At 43.4% G+C, this 16,025-nt stretch overlaps 1 protein-coding gene across 1 annotated transcript in view; it reads left to right on the forward strand.

Annotated features, from left to right (window-relative positions):
• The window catches only part of PTPRE (protein tyrosine phosphatase receptor type E), a 31,006-nt gene extending 15,554 nt beyond the window's left edge, over positions 1-15,452 (forward strand). Inside the window, 11 exon segments of the mRNA XM_057384024.1 lie at positions 147-313; positions 1,315-1,475; positions 4,710-4,845; positions 5,609-5,758; positions 6,841-6,934; positions 7,325-7,401; positions 8,672-8,806; positions 9,567-9,692; positions 10,414-10,574; positions 11,256-11,391; positions 12,294-15,452. Coding sequence (XP_057240007.1) covers positions 147-313; positions 1,315-1,475; positions 4,710-4,845; positions 5,609-5,758; positions 6,841-6,934; positions 7,325-7,401; positions 8,672-8,806; positions 9,567-9,692; positions 10,414-10,574; positions 11,256-11,391; positions 12,294-12,368 — 1,418 coding nt within the window. The 3' untranslated portion in view covers positions 12,369-15,452.
• The last annotated feature ends 573 nt before the right edge of the window (positions 15,453-16,025 follow it).

The raw sequence follows: 16,025 nt of genomic DNA on the forward strand, positions 1-16,025 counted from the left end.
GCTGATGAGGTTCAAAAACACCTTCAAAGCTGCCTAAGTTTAAGAAGCAGATGCTGCAGTTGCTTTGTACCCCATGAGCAGCTCTGCACATTCCCAGCCGTGCTCACCTTCCCTCTTTTCAAATAAAACCCAAGAACTCCCGGCAGTGAAAACAATCTCAGACCTCTAAAATTCCCTTTTTTTTTTTGTGAAGGAAAAATGTCACCAGTACTGGCCTGACCAGGGCTGCTGGACCTATGGGAACATCAGGGTGTCAGTGGAGGATTGCATCGTGCTGGTGGATTACACCATCCGAAAATTCTGCGTGCAGGCGGTGAGTTTTCGGGGCAATCTTTGGTTTTGGGGGAAGTGAAGGGTTTTGGGGGAAATGAAGGGATTTGGGCGAAATGAAGGGTTTTGGGGGAAATGAAGGGTTTTGGGGGAAATGCAGGGTTTTGGAGGAATTGAAGGGTTTTAGGGGAAATGCAGGGTTTTGGGGGAAATGCAGGGTTTTGGGGGAAATGAAGGTTTTTGGGGGAAGTGCAGGGTTTTGGGGGAAATGAAGGGTTTTGGGGGAAATGAAGGGTTTTAGGGGAAATGAAGGGTTTCATGGGTCAAATATCCAGGGTTTGCTCAAGGGTTTTGGGGGAAATGAAGAGTTTTAGGGGAAATGAAATGTTTTGGGGGAAATGAAGGGTTTTAGGGGAAGTGCAGGGTTTTGGGGGAAATGAAGGGTTTGGGGGGAAATGCAGGGTTTTTGGGGAAATGCAGGGTTTTGGGGGAAATGAAGGGTTTTAGGGGAAATGCAGGGTTTTGGGGGAAATGCAGGGTTTTGGGGGAAATGAAGGGTTTCATGGGTCAAATCTCCAGGGTTTGCTCAGGGGGAATTCAGTTTGGAAATGGAGAAAGGTGAGGTGTCTCTCCTAGGGAAGCCAATGCCTGCTAAGATCCATGGATTGTGAGAGGTTCTGGATTTCTGTCCCCAAGGGCCACAGCAGATGGTGCCTTGTGACAGCCAGGGGGGGACACAGCAAGAGGGAGCTGATCTTTTGGGGAAATATCACACATAAAAAATGAGTGAATTTGGATATATTTAGCTCTTTGGAAARGTCTTCCTCTTTTCATTTATCCTGGGATTATCCCACTGCACAGCTGCAKCAATAATATGATATTTTTACTTAATATTTATATTTTACACACACTATAAACCTCAAATCCTTGAGTCAGGCCCTGAGTCTGGCAGGGAATAAAATCATAAATAACCACAAATAAGTTTGTTCTTTAATCTTTGAGTAAAAAATGAGATGTCAGATTTAAAATTTGGTGTTCCCACAGCTCCAGGATGGGTGCAAAGCTCCAAGGCTCGTCACACAGCTCCACTTCACCAGCTGGCCAGACTTTGGGGTGCCTTTCACACCYATTGGGATGCTGAAATTCCTGAAAAAAGTCAAAACCTTGAATCCTGCCCACGCTGGACCAATTGTGGTTCATTGTAGGTATGTTATGTGCTCCTCAAGCCGTTCTTGTAGCTTGGCCTGGAGTTACTTATACATATATTTATATTTTTAATCTGTATTTTATATATTTATATGTATAGATCTATTTATTCACATACTTATTTCAAATATCTATTTTATATATATTATTAATACATTATAATAATAATAATAGTAATAAGCTGAGTTTTTGAGAGCTCAGGSTAAAAATTCCCAAAGCTTTTTGCTCTCAGTGTAATCCTCAAACAGAAGTTGTTGTTTTGCTGTTTGGGTTTTTTTTATGAGYGATGTCCATTGTTTGGTAGAAATCTGTTCTTTGTCAGAAAAAAAACAGAGTCCTGATAGAAATCTGTGACCTTTGYCACTCAGTGCTGCTCTGGGAATTCATCCCCCTCTTCTCCCACAGTCAGATTGCAGTTTGTGGTGGAAATTAGCCCTGAAATACCAAAAAAGTTTGGAAGAAAGACTGCCATTCAGGAGACTTAAATGCTGCAATTTTAAAAATGTACTTCATAGCAATCCTGAATTAATTTGGGCACTCACACGGGCACTTCCTGCTGGCAAAGACTGGTGCTAAACTCTTGAAAACTTCAATGAAACTAAAACCAAACTCCCAGACAGTTTGAAGAGAATAACTGCAACTTCTATAGCAACTGTTATAAAAAAGCAAGAAGTGCTTTTTCAGGAGCAATTATCATTGCAAGGTTAGAATAAAATAAAATTAGCAGAATTAGAGGGAAAGAAGAACAGCTTTGTCTGTCTGAGTCTCATTTTTAGGGGAAAAAATGCTGTAAATTCCTGTATTTGACTCTTTTTACTCCTGAAAATATGTGCTGGTGAAAAAGGGGGTGTTTGTCCTGACCAAATCAGATTTGCTGTTTCATTTCCATCCAGCTCTTGCCTTGCTGGGATTCWCCTTCTCTCCYRGGTGGCAGAAATAAAATGTTTGAAGGAAACCATTGAAATGGGAAAAGTGGATTTGAGTTGTCTSAGCTGAGAAAGCCACGCTGTTTTTATAACCCTGTGCTGAGCGTGGAGGCTCATTCTGGGTTTGAGCTTCATTTGGCAGCAGCAGGAAATGCTGTGCTTGGGTTAAGCAGCAGAAATAAAGACAAAAGAAAGGGAAATTGAAAATAATTTCATAAAAAGCTGCAGGGATTGGAATATAAAGGGTTGAGAGAGGCYGTTGTGTGTCAGTGCAGTGTCAGAAATGAAGGGGGACAGAGGTGACACCGAACTTCCGTCTGAGTTCAGGATGTGACACRGCTGAATTGTTGGGAAAAGGAAAGGGAAGCCCATCAGCAGTGAGTAACCATCCATTTTTAGGGCTCTTTCAGAAAAATCTGCCCCCAAAACTCTGCAGCAGGATCTTTGGGAAGTGAGGAAAGCGCTGATTCAGCCTTTGGAGATAAAGAAGTGGAATGAGGAGTGGGAGTGGCAGGATTTTGTGCTGATTCTTGCATTCCATGAGTTTGTAGAAATAGGGATTTTTTAGAAATAGGGATTTTTTTCAGAAATAGGAGTTTTTCAGTGAGGAGAAAGGGGCATTTAGGGATGGCTGAGTAAGGAACACCCCAACACAGGTTAAGGATGGAGAGAAGCAGGGAGATGAGCCCAGCTTGGTGACAGCACCAGCTTTAGCAGGGATGGAATCCAGGGCTGATCTGAGCTCAGGGAGAGGGAATGAGGATGTGGGAAAAGGGGATCTCAGGGCTGGAAAGGGAARGGAGGCAGCTCAGGGTGGGCTCAGGGGTGGAAACTGCCAGGAAGGGATAAATGTGATCTGGTGAGGGGTGATTCCTGTCAGAGGTGGCTTCCAGGAGCAGGAAAAATGGGAATTGAGACATTGGGACATGAGGGTGCCAGCATGGAAGGATGGAAGGGAGAGGGAAGGAACCTCCAAGGTCCCTCCATCCCTCTGGAACAGTGGGACCCGTGGCTTTGGTGTCAGTGCTGGTAAAATGTGGAACATGAAATAATTGCACTGCAATTATTATGCAAAAACCATTTTTTCTGGTATTATTTAAAACCTCACGGTTTTAAATTGAGAGAATTTTGAGAATTCCTTGGTGTTTTTGCGCTTGTGAGGGAAGGGGAGAGGTTTTTATCGTGTTCCTGGAGGTGTTTGTGGCCGTGCAGCCCAGAGGTTAAAGGGGAGCCACTAATGAGCAGCACAGGATGCCATGCCCTTTTCCTCTGGAAGGAAAAGCTCAAATTCGCTGGAATTTTGTCATTTCTAATCATGGCGCTCCCTCTCGTGGCTATTGAGGATATAAATAACCAAAAGTGTTCAGGGATGACAGTGTGGGAAAAGTGAAACTAGAAATTAATAGAAGAATAATTAAATTGTCATCTTGTCTTGAATTATTACCAATGATCAAACGGATTTTTTTWAATGTCTTTTAAAATATCATTCTGGTGTCATCATCTGGGAAGAGCTGAGTTTTTATGTTAATAACACCCCTTATTTTTTGCTGTCTGTGTCAGAATGAAAAATGGGGAGGTTTAGAATGGATATGAGGAAAATTTCTCCACTGAAAGGGTGGTGAGGCATCAGGACAGGCCACAGGGGTGAGGAGGATTAAAAGCCCTGTGGCTGTGGCACTTGGGGACATGTGTGGGACAGCTGCACTCGATGGTCTCAGACTGGGTTTTATCCTCACCAAGCCACATTTGCTGTTTCATTCCCATCCAGCTCTTGCCTTGCTGGGRTTCACCTTCTCTCCCAGTGGCAGAAATAAAATGGTTGAAAGAAAAGCAGATTTTGAGTTGTCAAATGTAGATTTGAGTTGTCTCAGCTGAGAAAGTTTTTATAACCCTGTGCTGAGTGTGGAGGCTCATTCTGGGCTTGAGCTTCATTTGGCAGCAGCAGAAAATGCTGTGCTTGGGTTAAGCAGCAGAAATAAAGACAAAAGAGAGGGAAATAGAAAATAATTTCATTAAAAGCTGCAGGGATTGGAATATAAAGGGTTGGCAGAGCGCAGAGAGGCCGTTGTGCATCAGAAATGAAGGGGGACAGAGGTGACACTGAACTTTGCTCTGAACTCAGGATGTGACACAGCTGAATTGTTGGGAAAAGGAAAGAGAAGCCCATCAGCGCTTAAAACTCAGTGATTGTGTGAAATTTCATATTCTCAGCGACTCTTTCAGTGCAGTGTGAGCACAGGGGTCTGTGCTGCAGCAGCTCCTGCAGATGTGGGGGTTCCATGGCAGTTTTTGGGTTTGTTCTGACAGCGCTGGCGTGGGGCGCACGGGCACCTTCATCGTCATCGATGCCATCATGGACATGATGCACGCTGAGCACAGGGTGGATGTGTTTGAATTTGTCTGCAGGATCCGGAACCAGCGGCCCCAGATGGTTCAGACTGATGTGAGTGAGCTGAAATTGTCCAAAATTCCCACTGCTCGTGGCTGGAGAAGGAAATGCTGCTGAGTTCCACCAGCCCAGGGTGCTGCTCCACACTGGGCTGGGTGGAATTGGGGGTGTCCCCGCCCTGGCAGGGGTGGAATGGGTGCGTTTTGAGGTCCCTTCYRRCCCAAACCATSYTGGGATTCTCTGATTGGGAAATGATCAAAGCCCAGTGAGAGGATGGGGGAGAGGGGAGAAGATAAAGGCAGAGAAGAGCGCAATCAAACATCAATTTTAGGACGCGCAATCAAACATCAAATTTTAAGTTCCAAGTTTTCCCATTCATTTGAGAGCAGAATGTCCCAGAATATGGGTGATATCACAGGAAAAAATCTGCTTTAGCTGAATAATTTTAAATTATTATTGATAATAATTAGTAGATTGTAGACTAAGCAGTGACAAGGCAAGGAGCAGCAGTTTTAAACTGCCAGAGGGCAGGGATGGATGGGATTTTGGGCAGGAATTGTTCCCTGGGAGGGTGGGGAGCCCCAGAGAAGCTGTGGCTGCCCCTGGATCCCTTTGAGTGCCCAAGGCCAGGCTGGACATTGGGATTGGGAACACCCTGGGACAGTGGGAGGTGTCCCTGCCATGGCAGGGGTGGGATGAGCTGGGCTTTAAGGTCCCTCCCACCCCAAACCATTCTGGGATTTTCAATCAGTCCCAGAATTCCTGATTTCCCTCCCTCATTTTGCTGTGTGCTCAGCTGCCTCTCTGTCCCTTGCAGATGCAATATTCCTTCATTTACCAAGCCTTACTCGAGTACTACCTCTACGGTGACACGGAGCTGGACGTGTCATCCCTGGAAAAACACCTGCAGACATCCCACAACGCTGCCCCAAACCTGGTCAAAATAGGGCTGGAAGAGGAATTTAAAGTAAGCACGGGGATCTTTGCCAAAAGGATAAAAGTTTAACCATCAAGGTGCATTAAAGGGAAGAAGTTGTTTATTTTGTGGTTGGTGTGAATGGGACCCTGCTGAACATCCTGGCCCTAAATGCTCATTCAGAGCTGGGTYATTCCAGGACCTTTCCCTAAATGTTTTGTGTTTGTTTGTAAGGGAAAAGTGGAGTGATTGTCTGGGTCTGGTGCTGGCTGCMAGATCAGATAATGCTGGAAGAGGAAACTGGATTGGAAGCTCCTCATTTGCATCCCAGTGGGATCCTTAACTCTGTGGGGATGGACTGCAGGGAGAGTTGCAGGGAATTTACAGGGTTTGTGCTGTGTGTCCAGATTATCAGGCAAACACTCAAAAAAACCCCAAAAAATCCATTTCTGTTCAGTGGAGAAAGCCCAGATTTAGCAAACCACACTGGCTGTGATCCTTGTTAAAATGACTTCAGTGCCCTGAGGGAAGAGTTRGAATTCTTTAATGATTTTGGTTATGCTAAAATATTTATTTTCTACATAGATTTAAACTATTAAATGACATCTGAGTGTTAACTGGAGTTCTTGCTTTGCTTTGAGGGATTAATTTAACCAGAAATTGGGAACTGGGGAAAATGGGATGTAAAAAAAGTTTAATGATAGAGCAACAAGTGCAAAAATCAACAGTATTGATGCGAGGGAAGGAAATTAGATTGGGTTTTGGGCAGGAATTGTTCCCTGTAGGGTGGGCAGCCCTGGCACAGGGTGCCCAGAGAAGCTGTGGCTGCCCCTGGATCCCTTTGAGTGCCCAAGGCCAGGCTGGACATTGGGATTTGAAGCACTGGAGGACCAGGAAAGATGCAATGAGCTTTAAAACCCYCTCCAACTCAAACCAYCCCATGATTTTATGGCTGTTACTCTTTTTTCATTTTTACAGCCAGGACAGTGARGTGGCTTTGGTGAAGGGACAGGTCCCTGTGGTTCTGCTTTGACCCCAATAAATTCCCTGCGTTGTCCACGGGGTGCAGGATGTGAGGAGGGATCCCACTCCCATCCCAGTGAGTTCTCAGTCCCCCCTGTGGTTTCTTGCAGAAGCTGACAAATGTTCGGATCATGAAGGAGAACATGAGGACTGGCAACCTCCCAGCCAACATGAAGAAAGCCAGAGTCATCCAGATTATCCCCTGTAAGAGCCTGACCTCGGACCTCTAGGATTTCAATCCCTGCATTTCCCAAGGATGCTGGCAGCAGCCCAGCTCCCCTCAGAACACAGCTCCCCTTAGAAAGTGGCAGCTCTGAAAAAAACAGTGAATTGGGTTTTACTAAACCATCCTAAAATCAGTTCCAAGCAAGGATTTTGAATTCAGTAACTCAGTTAAGGCAGTTTCACTTTAAAGCACCCTGTTTTCTGTGGCATTCCTTGCTCAGTTTGCCCCTGAAAATGTAACGTTTGTAACATTTGCACCTGAAAATGAGCATTTCAGAGAACAGATTTGGGGGGGATTTGTTCTGCCACGAGCAGCTGACAGAAATAAGCCTGGCCTCCAGAGTAACAGCAGACTTTTTGTTTTTCCAGATGATTTTAACAGAGTGATTCTGTCCATGAAGAGAGGGCAGGAGTACACCGACTACATCAATGCTTCCTTCATAGATGTATGTACACAACTTTTCATGCTTTTAAACTTCAAACCAGATCCTTTTCAAACCAGATCAGCTATTGTTGATGGGTCTTTTTAAAGAGGCACAATCGACTTGGCTTGCAGAGAACATGAGTTTTTTTCAGAAATAGAAATTTTTCAGTGAGCAGAGATGTGAGTTCAGGGATAGCTGAGTAAGGGAGATCCAAAGCAGGTTTAGGATGGAGACAAGCAGGGAGGAAATGCAATTTTCCAGGTGCATTTCTTATCCGGTGTTTCCAATTTTAGTTGAAATGGCTCTGTAATTTAAACTCGTGGTTAGATGTGTAAACAAAGCTTTTTATTAAATTCTGACAAAACAAATCACCTGCACAAGCAGCAGCCAGTGGTTCCATTATCTGGCTCAGGTTAACAGRTGTAAATATTTGCTTTTCTGAGAAACAGAAAAGTCAGTGTTCAGCACAGGGGAAGGCTGTCCCAGTGTTTGGCAGTCAGGGTTTACTCACACAGAGCTGGATTCATTCCAAACTTTCTTCCCAGCTTCCTGCTGGAAGCTGAGTAGCACAGGGTTGTGTCTTGTTTTGATTTAAATATGGGAATTAATCACGTCCTGGAGCAGTAAAACCACATCAGTGACAGGATTGGGGATGCTGAGGAAGTGAAGGTCACATCTGTGTGGAAATAAAGAAAGGTTGGATGTGGCATTTAGAGCCTTGGTGGTGCTGGGTCACACCTTGGACTCATCTTCAAAAGAAAAGGTCTTTTCCAACCCAATCGATTCTGTGATCCTTTGAAATAAAACTGGAGCTCAAGCCTTGAGTTAGAAGTGAATTCTGTGGAAAAGCTGAGTGGTGGTGTTGTTTCAATCTTGTTGGGAATCATTTCCTGCTCCTGCAGAATCTCATCCCTCCAGCTGTGTCTGGAAAAATTCACCTCAGGATTGAGAGTTTGGGTCAGGTTTTGGAATCACAGAATTGCTGAGGTTGGAAAACATCCAGACCATCGAGTCAAACCATCCCCAGCACTGCCAAGGCCACATTGCCCTGTGTCCCCAAGTGCCACATCCACCTGGATTTTAAATCCCTGCAGGGATGGGGACTTCATCGCTGCCCTGGGCAGGGACAACATTTTCTGGGAGGAAATTTTCCCCGCTATCCAGCTCCATCCTCCCCTGGTGCAGCTTGAGGCTGTTTCCTCTCATTCCCAGGGAGGAGCCCCCACTGAAGCCGTGCTGTCCCAGTGCCCCTCAGCCCTGTCCCCTCCCTGATCCCGCTCTCTTCCCGCAGGGATATCGCCAGAAGGATTATTTCATCGCCACCCAGGGCCCCCTGCCCCACACGGTGGAGGATTTCTGGAGGATGGTGTGGGAGTGGAARTGCCACACCATCGTGATGCTCACCGAGGTGCAGGAGAGGGAGCAGGTAYGTGRCCAACYCACAGTTCCCCTTCCCACCTGCCAACCATCAGCATCAATTCTGGAGAAAAGTTGGGGTTTTTTGCCTACAAATTCCAGCAATTCGAGATTTTTTTTTTTTTGCTTTTCCTAAAATGAGCACTTGCTTCACTATCTAGTGTGGGTTAGCATCGCTGCTTTTGCTGGAATTGTCAGGAAACACAAAAAAAACTGTGGAATATTGTGATTTTTGGAAGCTCCAGTTTGCGTTAAGGGATTTGGCTGACATGGGACAGGGATTTGGGAACAAACTTTTCTGTAAATTTTTTTCCCGTTTTCCCCAGTAAAAGCTCCCATGGCTCATTCTGAGCCTGTCCTCATATATCATTAATTAATGAACGAGTCCTGTTCTGCAGATTGAAGATTCTGGGTGCAACAAGAGTGCTGTGAAAAGCTTTTTCTTGGTGGTTTTGGGAGGTTTTTAACAACACTGCCTTGCTTTCAGGGCTTACATTTATTATTCTACTCCAAATATATCTCTAAATAAAATACTAAAATATATTTTAAAGCAGTATTTGCCATCTGGGCCTCCTGAGCCCTTTTCATCTTAATGATATCTATTACAGAAATATTTTRTTATTGGTATTTTTAGTTCTGAGTGTTTGCAATACAAACTGTTTAGAGCACACTTGTTACACTGAATGCCACTTCTGATACCAGACGTTCATGACAATGTAGATAACTATGGAAAAAATCAAGGAATGTTCACAATTCCCTGGATTTTGCAGGAAAAATGCTGCCAGTACTGGCCATCGGAGGGCTCTGTGACTCACGGAGAGATCACGGTGGAAATCAAGAGTGACAGCCTGATGGATGCCATCAGTGTGAGGGACTTCCTGGTGACGTATAATCAGGTAATTCTTTAAAATTCCAGCTGGTTTTTTGTTTTTTTTTTTTCCCATTGGAAGGCATTTCCAAATCTGGCTGTGTATCTTTAATTCTGGAATTCCTATCTAAAGCTAAATGTGGTTAATCAACAGGTGACATTAAGAGGAAGTTTATAGGAAACATTTTTGCTTAAAGCCCTGAAAATTCTGGTCAGTAAACAGGTGGTGCATTAAAATGGGGAGTGGGYTTRRGGTTTTTTWAACTGTTTTGTTGTTGCTGTTATTYCTAGATTTTTCTGCTGTTTCCCACACATCTATCAAAGAAAATTTGATTCAGGATTTTTCAYAGAATTYCAGACTGGTTTGGRTTGGGAGGGACCTTAAAGYCCATCCAGTGCYACCCATACCATGGTCAGGGACAMTTCCACTGTCCCAGGGTGCTCCAAACCCTGTCCAWACTGTCCTGGGWCACTKCCAGTGTATCCTTAGTGCATCCCRGAGCAAATCAAAGGAAAATTATAGGGGAATTATCAGTGGGTGAGGGATTTAGAAACAGACCTGCCAGGTCTGCAGGACCAGGATAGAATCATGGAATGTTAAGGTAGGAAATAAGTTCAAATCCATTATGGACCAAGTTGTAAATACTCTCCATAGCAGTACAAAATTCACACTGCAGATGTTCCAGGCAGGAATTTTGTTTCCACCTGGAAATACTGAGTGGCTGAACGTGGTGTTTTACTGCTGGCAGAGTAACCAGGAGAAGCAAAGCAGGCTGGTCAGGCAGTTCCACTTCCATGGGTGGCCGGAGATCGGGATCCCCGCCGAGGGGAAGGGGATGATCGACCTCATCGCGGCTGTGCAGAAACAGCAGCAGCAGACAGGGAACCACCCCATCACTGTGCACTGCAGGTGAGCMTCCCCTCTCCTCATCTTGCCCATTCCACACCCCTGTGTCACSATCCGCTTGAGTTGAGCGGGGGTCGTGATAGGTTCTTTTTGGAATCTCAGAGTGCAAAAGAAAACGAGAAGGCAAATGTATATGCTTCAAATAATCAGGACCAATTTATTTGGGTATTTTGCGATAGAAGAGGGTGAGAGAGAGCGAGAGAGAGAGAGAGAGAGAGGGAGAGAGAGAGATTGGGTCGTATAGCTACCAGCTGACGAGTTCTTCCAAGGTCCCACGATGGTCGTCAGTCAGTTGGTAGGGAGATCTCGGGGTGGTCTCTTCGGAGGAGACTTTTTATAGTCTTTTTCAAAGCAAGTGGCTGCAGGCCAGGAGGGGGGTTGCAAGTCATGAGTTGCCGGCCAGGTGGTGGGGAAAGAATGTCTATTGTTAAGGTGTACAGCATGGGCTRCGGSCYGTACCGTTCTCCTCAGGAACGGTGCGATCATCCGTAGCTCACATCCATTGTTCTCAGCAGCCTAGGAGCTGGAAACTTGGCAGTCCTTCCACCTTGACCTGGCTCAGACTCCTTTGAGCAAAAGCCCCCTTTCTCCCACCTTGGGGTTTAGTCAATCGTGAGACAGTCCAGGGTCTTCCATCCCATTTTTCTCCCAGTTTATGCCAAGCAAATTGTGTTTTCCTTGCAGCGCCGGCGCAGGGAGGACGGGGACTTTCATAGCACTGAGCAATATCCTGGAGAGGGTGAAGGCTGAGGGGCTCCTKGACGTGTTCCAGGCTGTGAAGAGCTTGAGGCTGCAAAGGCCACACATGGTGCAAACACTGGTAAGGGATTTTCCACCCCTTGGGGCTTTGGGAGGCAGTTCTGGTTGTAAATATTCCTGGGGGAGATAAAAAATAGGTGGTTTTGYAGGTTGATTGAAATTGTGGATGGTGACCGTGTGTGTGAAGGCATTRTCGGGGTTTTTACAGGGGGTTTTAGAGCATTTCTGAAAATACASCTTGGAAAATGCAGAAATAAATGTTCTCTGTCTTTTAGGAACGCAAGGCTGTTAAACCAAAATATTTTGAGTGTTGTAGGTGATKAAATATATTGAGTAAATGCCTTTTAGGCTCTTTATCAGTTGTTCTTGGTTACCTTGAAGTGTCTGGGCATAAATTGGAATCATGGAATGGTTTGGGATGGAAGGGACCTTAAATCCCATCCAGTGCCACGCCTGCCATGGCAGGGACACCTTGCACCACCCCAGGGTGCTCCAAACCCCGTCCAACCTGGCCTCGGGTGTGGAAATCCTTGGAAAAGTCTCTGACTTGTTTAAAATCCTTAAGGTTTTCCTTCAAGTCCCTACAACTTCCATGTGAAGCTCAGCCCAGATGCTTTTTCCTATTGAATAAACATTTAAAAGTTTTTTGAGACTTTTTTATGAAATTACTGATGTTTTGTATGAGCAGCCAGGTCTAAGAACTGATTCAGTTTAAGAACCATCTCTGAAAAAGCTCAAGAAATCAATTTAACCAAAGAGCAACAATCAGCCTGAGTCTGACCAAAGAAAGAGATTGTTTTTGTTTAAAATAATATTTAAAATAACAAACAGAAATCAGAACAGAACAGTGCTCAGCTACTGGTACCAGTCAGAACATGTTGAATTTATCCCTGGGATCTGCAAAAGTCAGATTTTCTCCATGTAACCAAACCTCCATTTTGACCCCTTTTCCTTGTTTTGCAGGAACAGTATGAATTCTGCTACAGAGTGGTACAAGATTTCATCGACATCTTTTCAGATTATGCTAATTTCAAATGAGAATCCTGCCTTATTTTTTAATTTGTCTGTATAAATAGTTGTATATTATGTTAATTTATTCCATGGCATTTGGATTGTTGACTTAACTGTAAATACAACGTCGCGTGGGCTCTAAAAGTTGCATTTGCTGTATAAAGTTGTTTCTTAAATATAAATATCTTCTAAAGCAAAGTATAATGTTCTATACTGTATAGCACTGTAAGATGGGATAGAAATTTTTATTCTAAATAACGGGAAATTAATTCTTGAGAGTTTTTTCCTTTGAATTTTGCCACTTATAAATTATTTCTCGATGATGTTATCTCCCAGTTCTTGACATTTTTGACAGGTGAGTTACAGTTTATGCTAAAAAAAAGGGAATTACAGTGTATATGTTTAAACATATTTTGTTCACCAGGAAAATATGTTCACCATGAAAATAGATATTTATTTTTTCAAGGCTGTTTTGAAGAGCCTCCAGGTTTTGATGGCACTTGGATKTTGAGTCTTATTTTCCATTAGATAGAATCAGTAGAAATACAGATTTGAATTTTGGAATTAACAGAACTTTTGAAGCCCAGTCAGTTTGTTTTTTTCCCAAATATTGTTTGAATYGACTTAGAAAGGCAATAATGTGATTTTTAGAGTATTTTGCATATTTGAAGAGTATATTTTGCAGTACCTGGACTTGTCTGCTCGAAGAGAAAGGCCAGAAATGGAGTTAAGACTTCACTCTAAACATGTGCATAATTTCCCACTTCTTTAAAATAGGAGATGAATTCTTGTTCCTTGATTTGACTCAGCAGAATAATTAAGAATATCRGTAAAAATTGGGRAAAAAAARCATTTTATGAACAGTTTACTGCCAGAAAGATTGAGTATTGTACAAAAAGTTCCTCCAGATTCTTACCCTGCTATAAATGCTGTCTAAAAAGAACTCTTGCCTTTCTTGAAGGGTTTAGGATTGTGTACAGAGATATATTTTTAATGAAAGTACTGCTGAGAATAGAATTGATGACAGAAAATATAAAAGTCTTTTTTACAGCCCTGACCAGGGGGTGGAAAATGCCCCAGTTCACAGGGCACCCGAATGTTGAATAATTACAAAGTTTATCTTTCCTACTCTTTGGAAATCATCCATGACTTAATGAGCACAAAGGAGGCAACTCTGTAATTAACAACATAACGAATATGCAATAGTTCTGTCTCGTCCAGCCGGGCTTTTGCCATGCAACAAAGCCTTATTTAAAACAAGCAGCTAAAACTGAGCTTCTCCTGCTGTTCTTGCACTATTTTATCCCATTCCCATCCCACAAAAAATCCCTTGGAGCAGTGTAAGGGCACAAGGGGAGGTGTCCACAGTTCTCCTTCCATTCCATCCTGGCTGGAAAAGGTTTGGGGTAGGAATTCCTGAGCACCCCATTCCCATTGGCTGCTTCTCATCTTCCCATCGCTGCACTCCTGTATTTATTTGTACAGTAAATTATGCACTTAAAAACAAAAAAACAAAAAAAAAAGAAAAAAAGATTGTTTAAAAGACTAAACCTTGCTTGTGAGTCTCTATGAGAAGAAACACTCGAGCCACAGGGTTGGGGAAATGAAAGTGAAGGTGAGGAAGGGCATGATCCTGAAATTCTGTCTGAACTGAAAGAGCCCAAATAAATTTAGTCTGGGAGTGATCCAGTGAGGGGTCAATGTGATTTACAGCACAGGGAGACTCCCAGAGGTTGGAGAATAATGCAGAGCAATTTCCATTTTCTTATCSTGATGTCAGGATCTTTCCAGCCACTTAGGCCACATTTGAATAATAAATCCCCAGGTTTTTGAGTCTCTGGGGTTGAGTTGTCTCCTGAACATCTCAGKGCAGGGAGACTCCCAGGGGTTGGGAAAAAACGCAAAGGAATTCACWTTTTCTGATCCTGATGTGAGGATCTTTCCGACCATCTAGCCCACAATTGAATAATAATCTGTCAGGGTTTTGGATCTCTTAGGAAAGAAATGGGGCTGAATTGTCTCCTGAACATCTCAGTGCARAGAAACTCCCAGAGGTTGGAAAACACAAAGGAATTCCCATTTTCTGATCCAGACATCAGGATCTGTCTGGCCATTTAGCCCTTATTTAAATAAAAATATTTTGTGTGTTGGGCAGATTTGTGGGTCCCTGAGGTAAAACCTTGGGGTGAGTTGTCCCTGAAGTCCATCTCAGTGCAGGGGTGTTGGGTGTGGGATGTGCTGGAGCACAACTCCAACAGCCCACGGGGTTCACTAAAGGGCTCCAGGTACACCCAGGAGTAGGGTGGAGTTCAGCTGGAACCCCAAATCCTCAGTGAGCACTCAGATTTTAGTTGATGACCATATTCAGATATCAAGGAGCAAAAAGAAACCCAAAGCAGAATTCAGAATTCACAGCTGTATCCATAAGGATTTTTGGGGAATTTGAAAAGCTCCCTTCCCAGTCATGGTGTGTGCTCAGCACTGCTCTGGGGAGTGTCCTGGTGGGTAGGAATTGTCCTTCAAGTCTCCTTCCRTTGCATGGAATTCCTTTGAAACACCAGATGTTGGATTGGAAGGCTCCTTCTGATCCGCCTGTGGTTTTGGTCACTGTGTGACTTGGACTGTTCATGTGTTCAGACAGGTCCCAGCTCACCTCAGCATTTAAGCGTTCGCTTCCTCACATTTTATCCCAAAATCCATGGGAATGCCGTGGATCCCGTGGGAAGCGATCCCTTAAGTGCTTGGCTGACCTGGGCCTTAATGAAGAATGCATACTGTAATTAGCAGTGTTTTTTAGGCTATTTTTATGTATCAGTTTTTTAAACTTTTCAAACGAGCCTGACCACGCTGTGCTCAGTCTTTGGAAATGTTTGCGTTCCCCTCCGTCCCATTTTTTCATGTAAAGTTACGGAAACTTTTCTGTATAACCAAAATGTATTTAATTTGTCAAATCTTTATAATATATGTATGTATTATACAGTCTCAGCTATTATTATTTTCTTTTATTACGTTTCTAATTTGATCTTGCCGTGTTTTTAATGCCGGTGAATGTGGCTGAATTATTTGTATATGCAAATTGCAAGATCTAATACATTCCAATGCAAGAACAAAGCTTCCTTTTTATTCTCCACCTGCATTATTATTTCCTTTAAATCTTTTAATTTCATTCCTGTGTTGTGTGTTCATTTGAATTAAGCATTCTAAAAGARTTGAAATCCATTATCTAGATAAGTAATTTTTTTCAGTGCTTCTCTGCAGCTTTTTGGGAGTTAAATTCTGATTATGTCGGGACTGAACATTGTGTTTATGAAGGGTGTAAAAACTCATGGAAGCAGCTGGAATTCAGGTCTTCCCAAACTGTATGGTAAAAGTAAGATCTGACAAAATAAATGTTGTAAAATAATTTAAATATAGTAAAATAATCTAGTGGCAAAGTGTGGTGTCATACCAAGGTAAAAACAGGAGTTAAACTTCCAGCTGTGTTAGTCATCATGGATTGGAAGTTCACYTTAATTAACAGCAATTTCTGAATTCATTTTGACAAGCTTTGCTAAAATTAACAGAGAAGGCCTCACAGTTATACCAAGGGGCAGGGGAGGTTTGTGTAAAGCAGGAGTAACTGCTCAGAGGCCACATCCTRATGGCAAATCAAGTAGGATTTATTGAAAGCATATTTCTGTTTGG

The sequence above is a fragment of the Malurus melanocephalus genome, unplaced genomic scaffold (assembly GCF_030028575.1).
Source record: "Malurus melanocephalus ecotype Western Australia unplaced genomic scaffold, MMel_1.1 scaffold_676, whole genome shotgun sequence".
Taxonomy (NCBI): Eukaryota; Metazoa; Chordata; class Aves; order Passeriformes; family Maluridae; genus Malurus; species Malurus melanocephalus.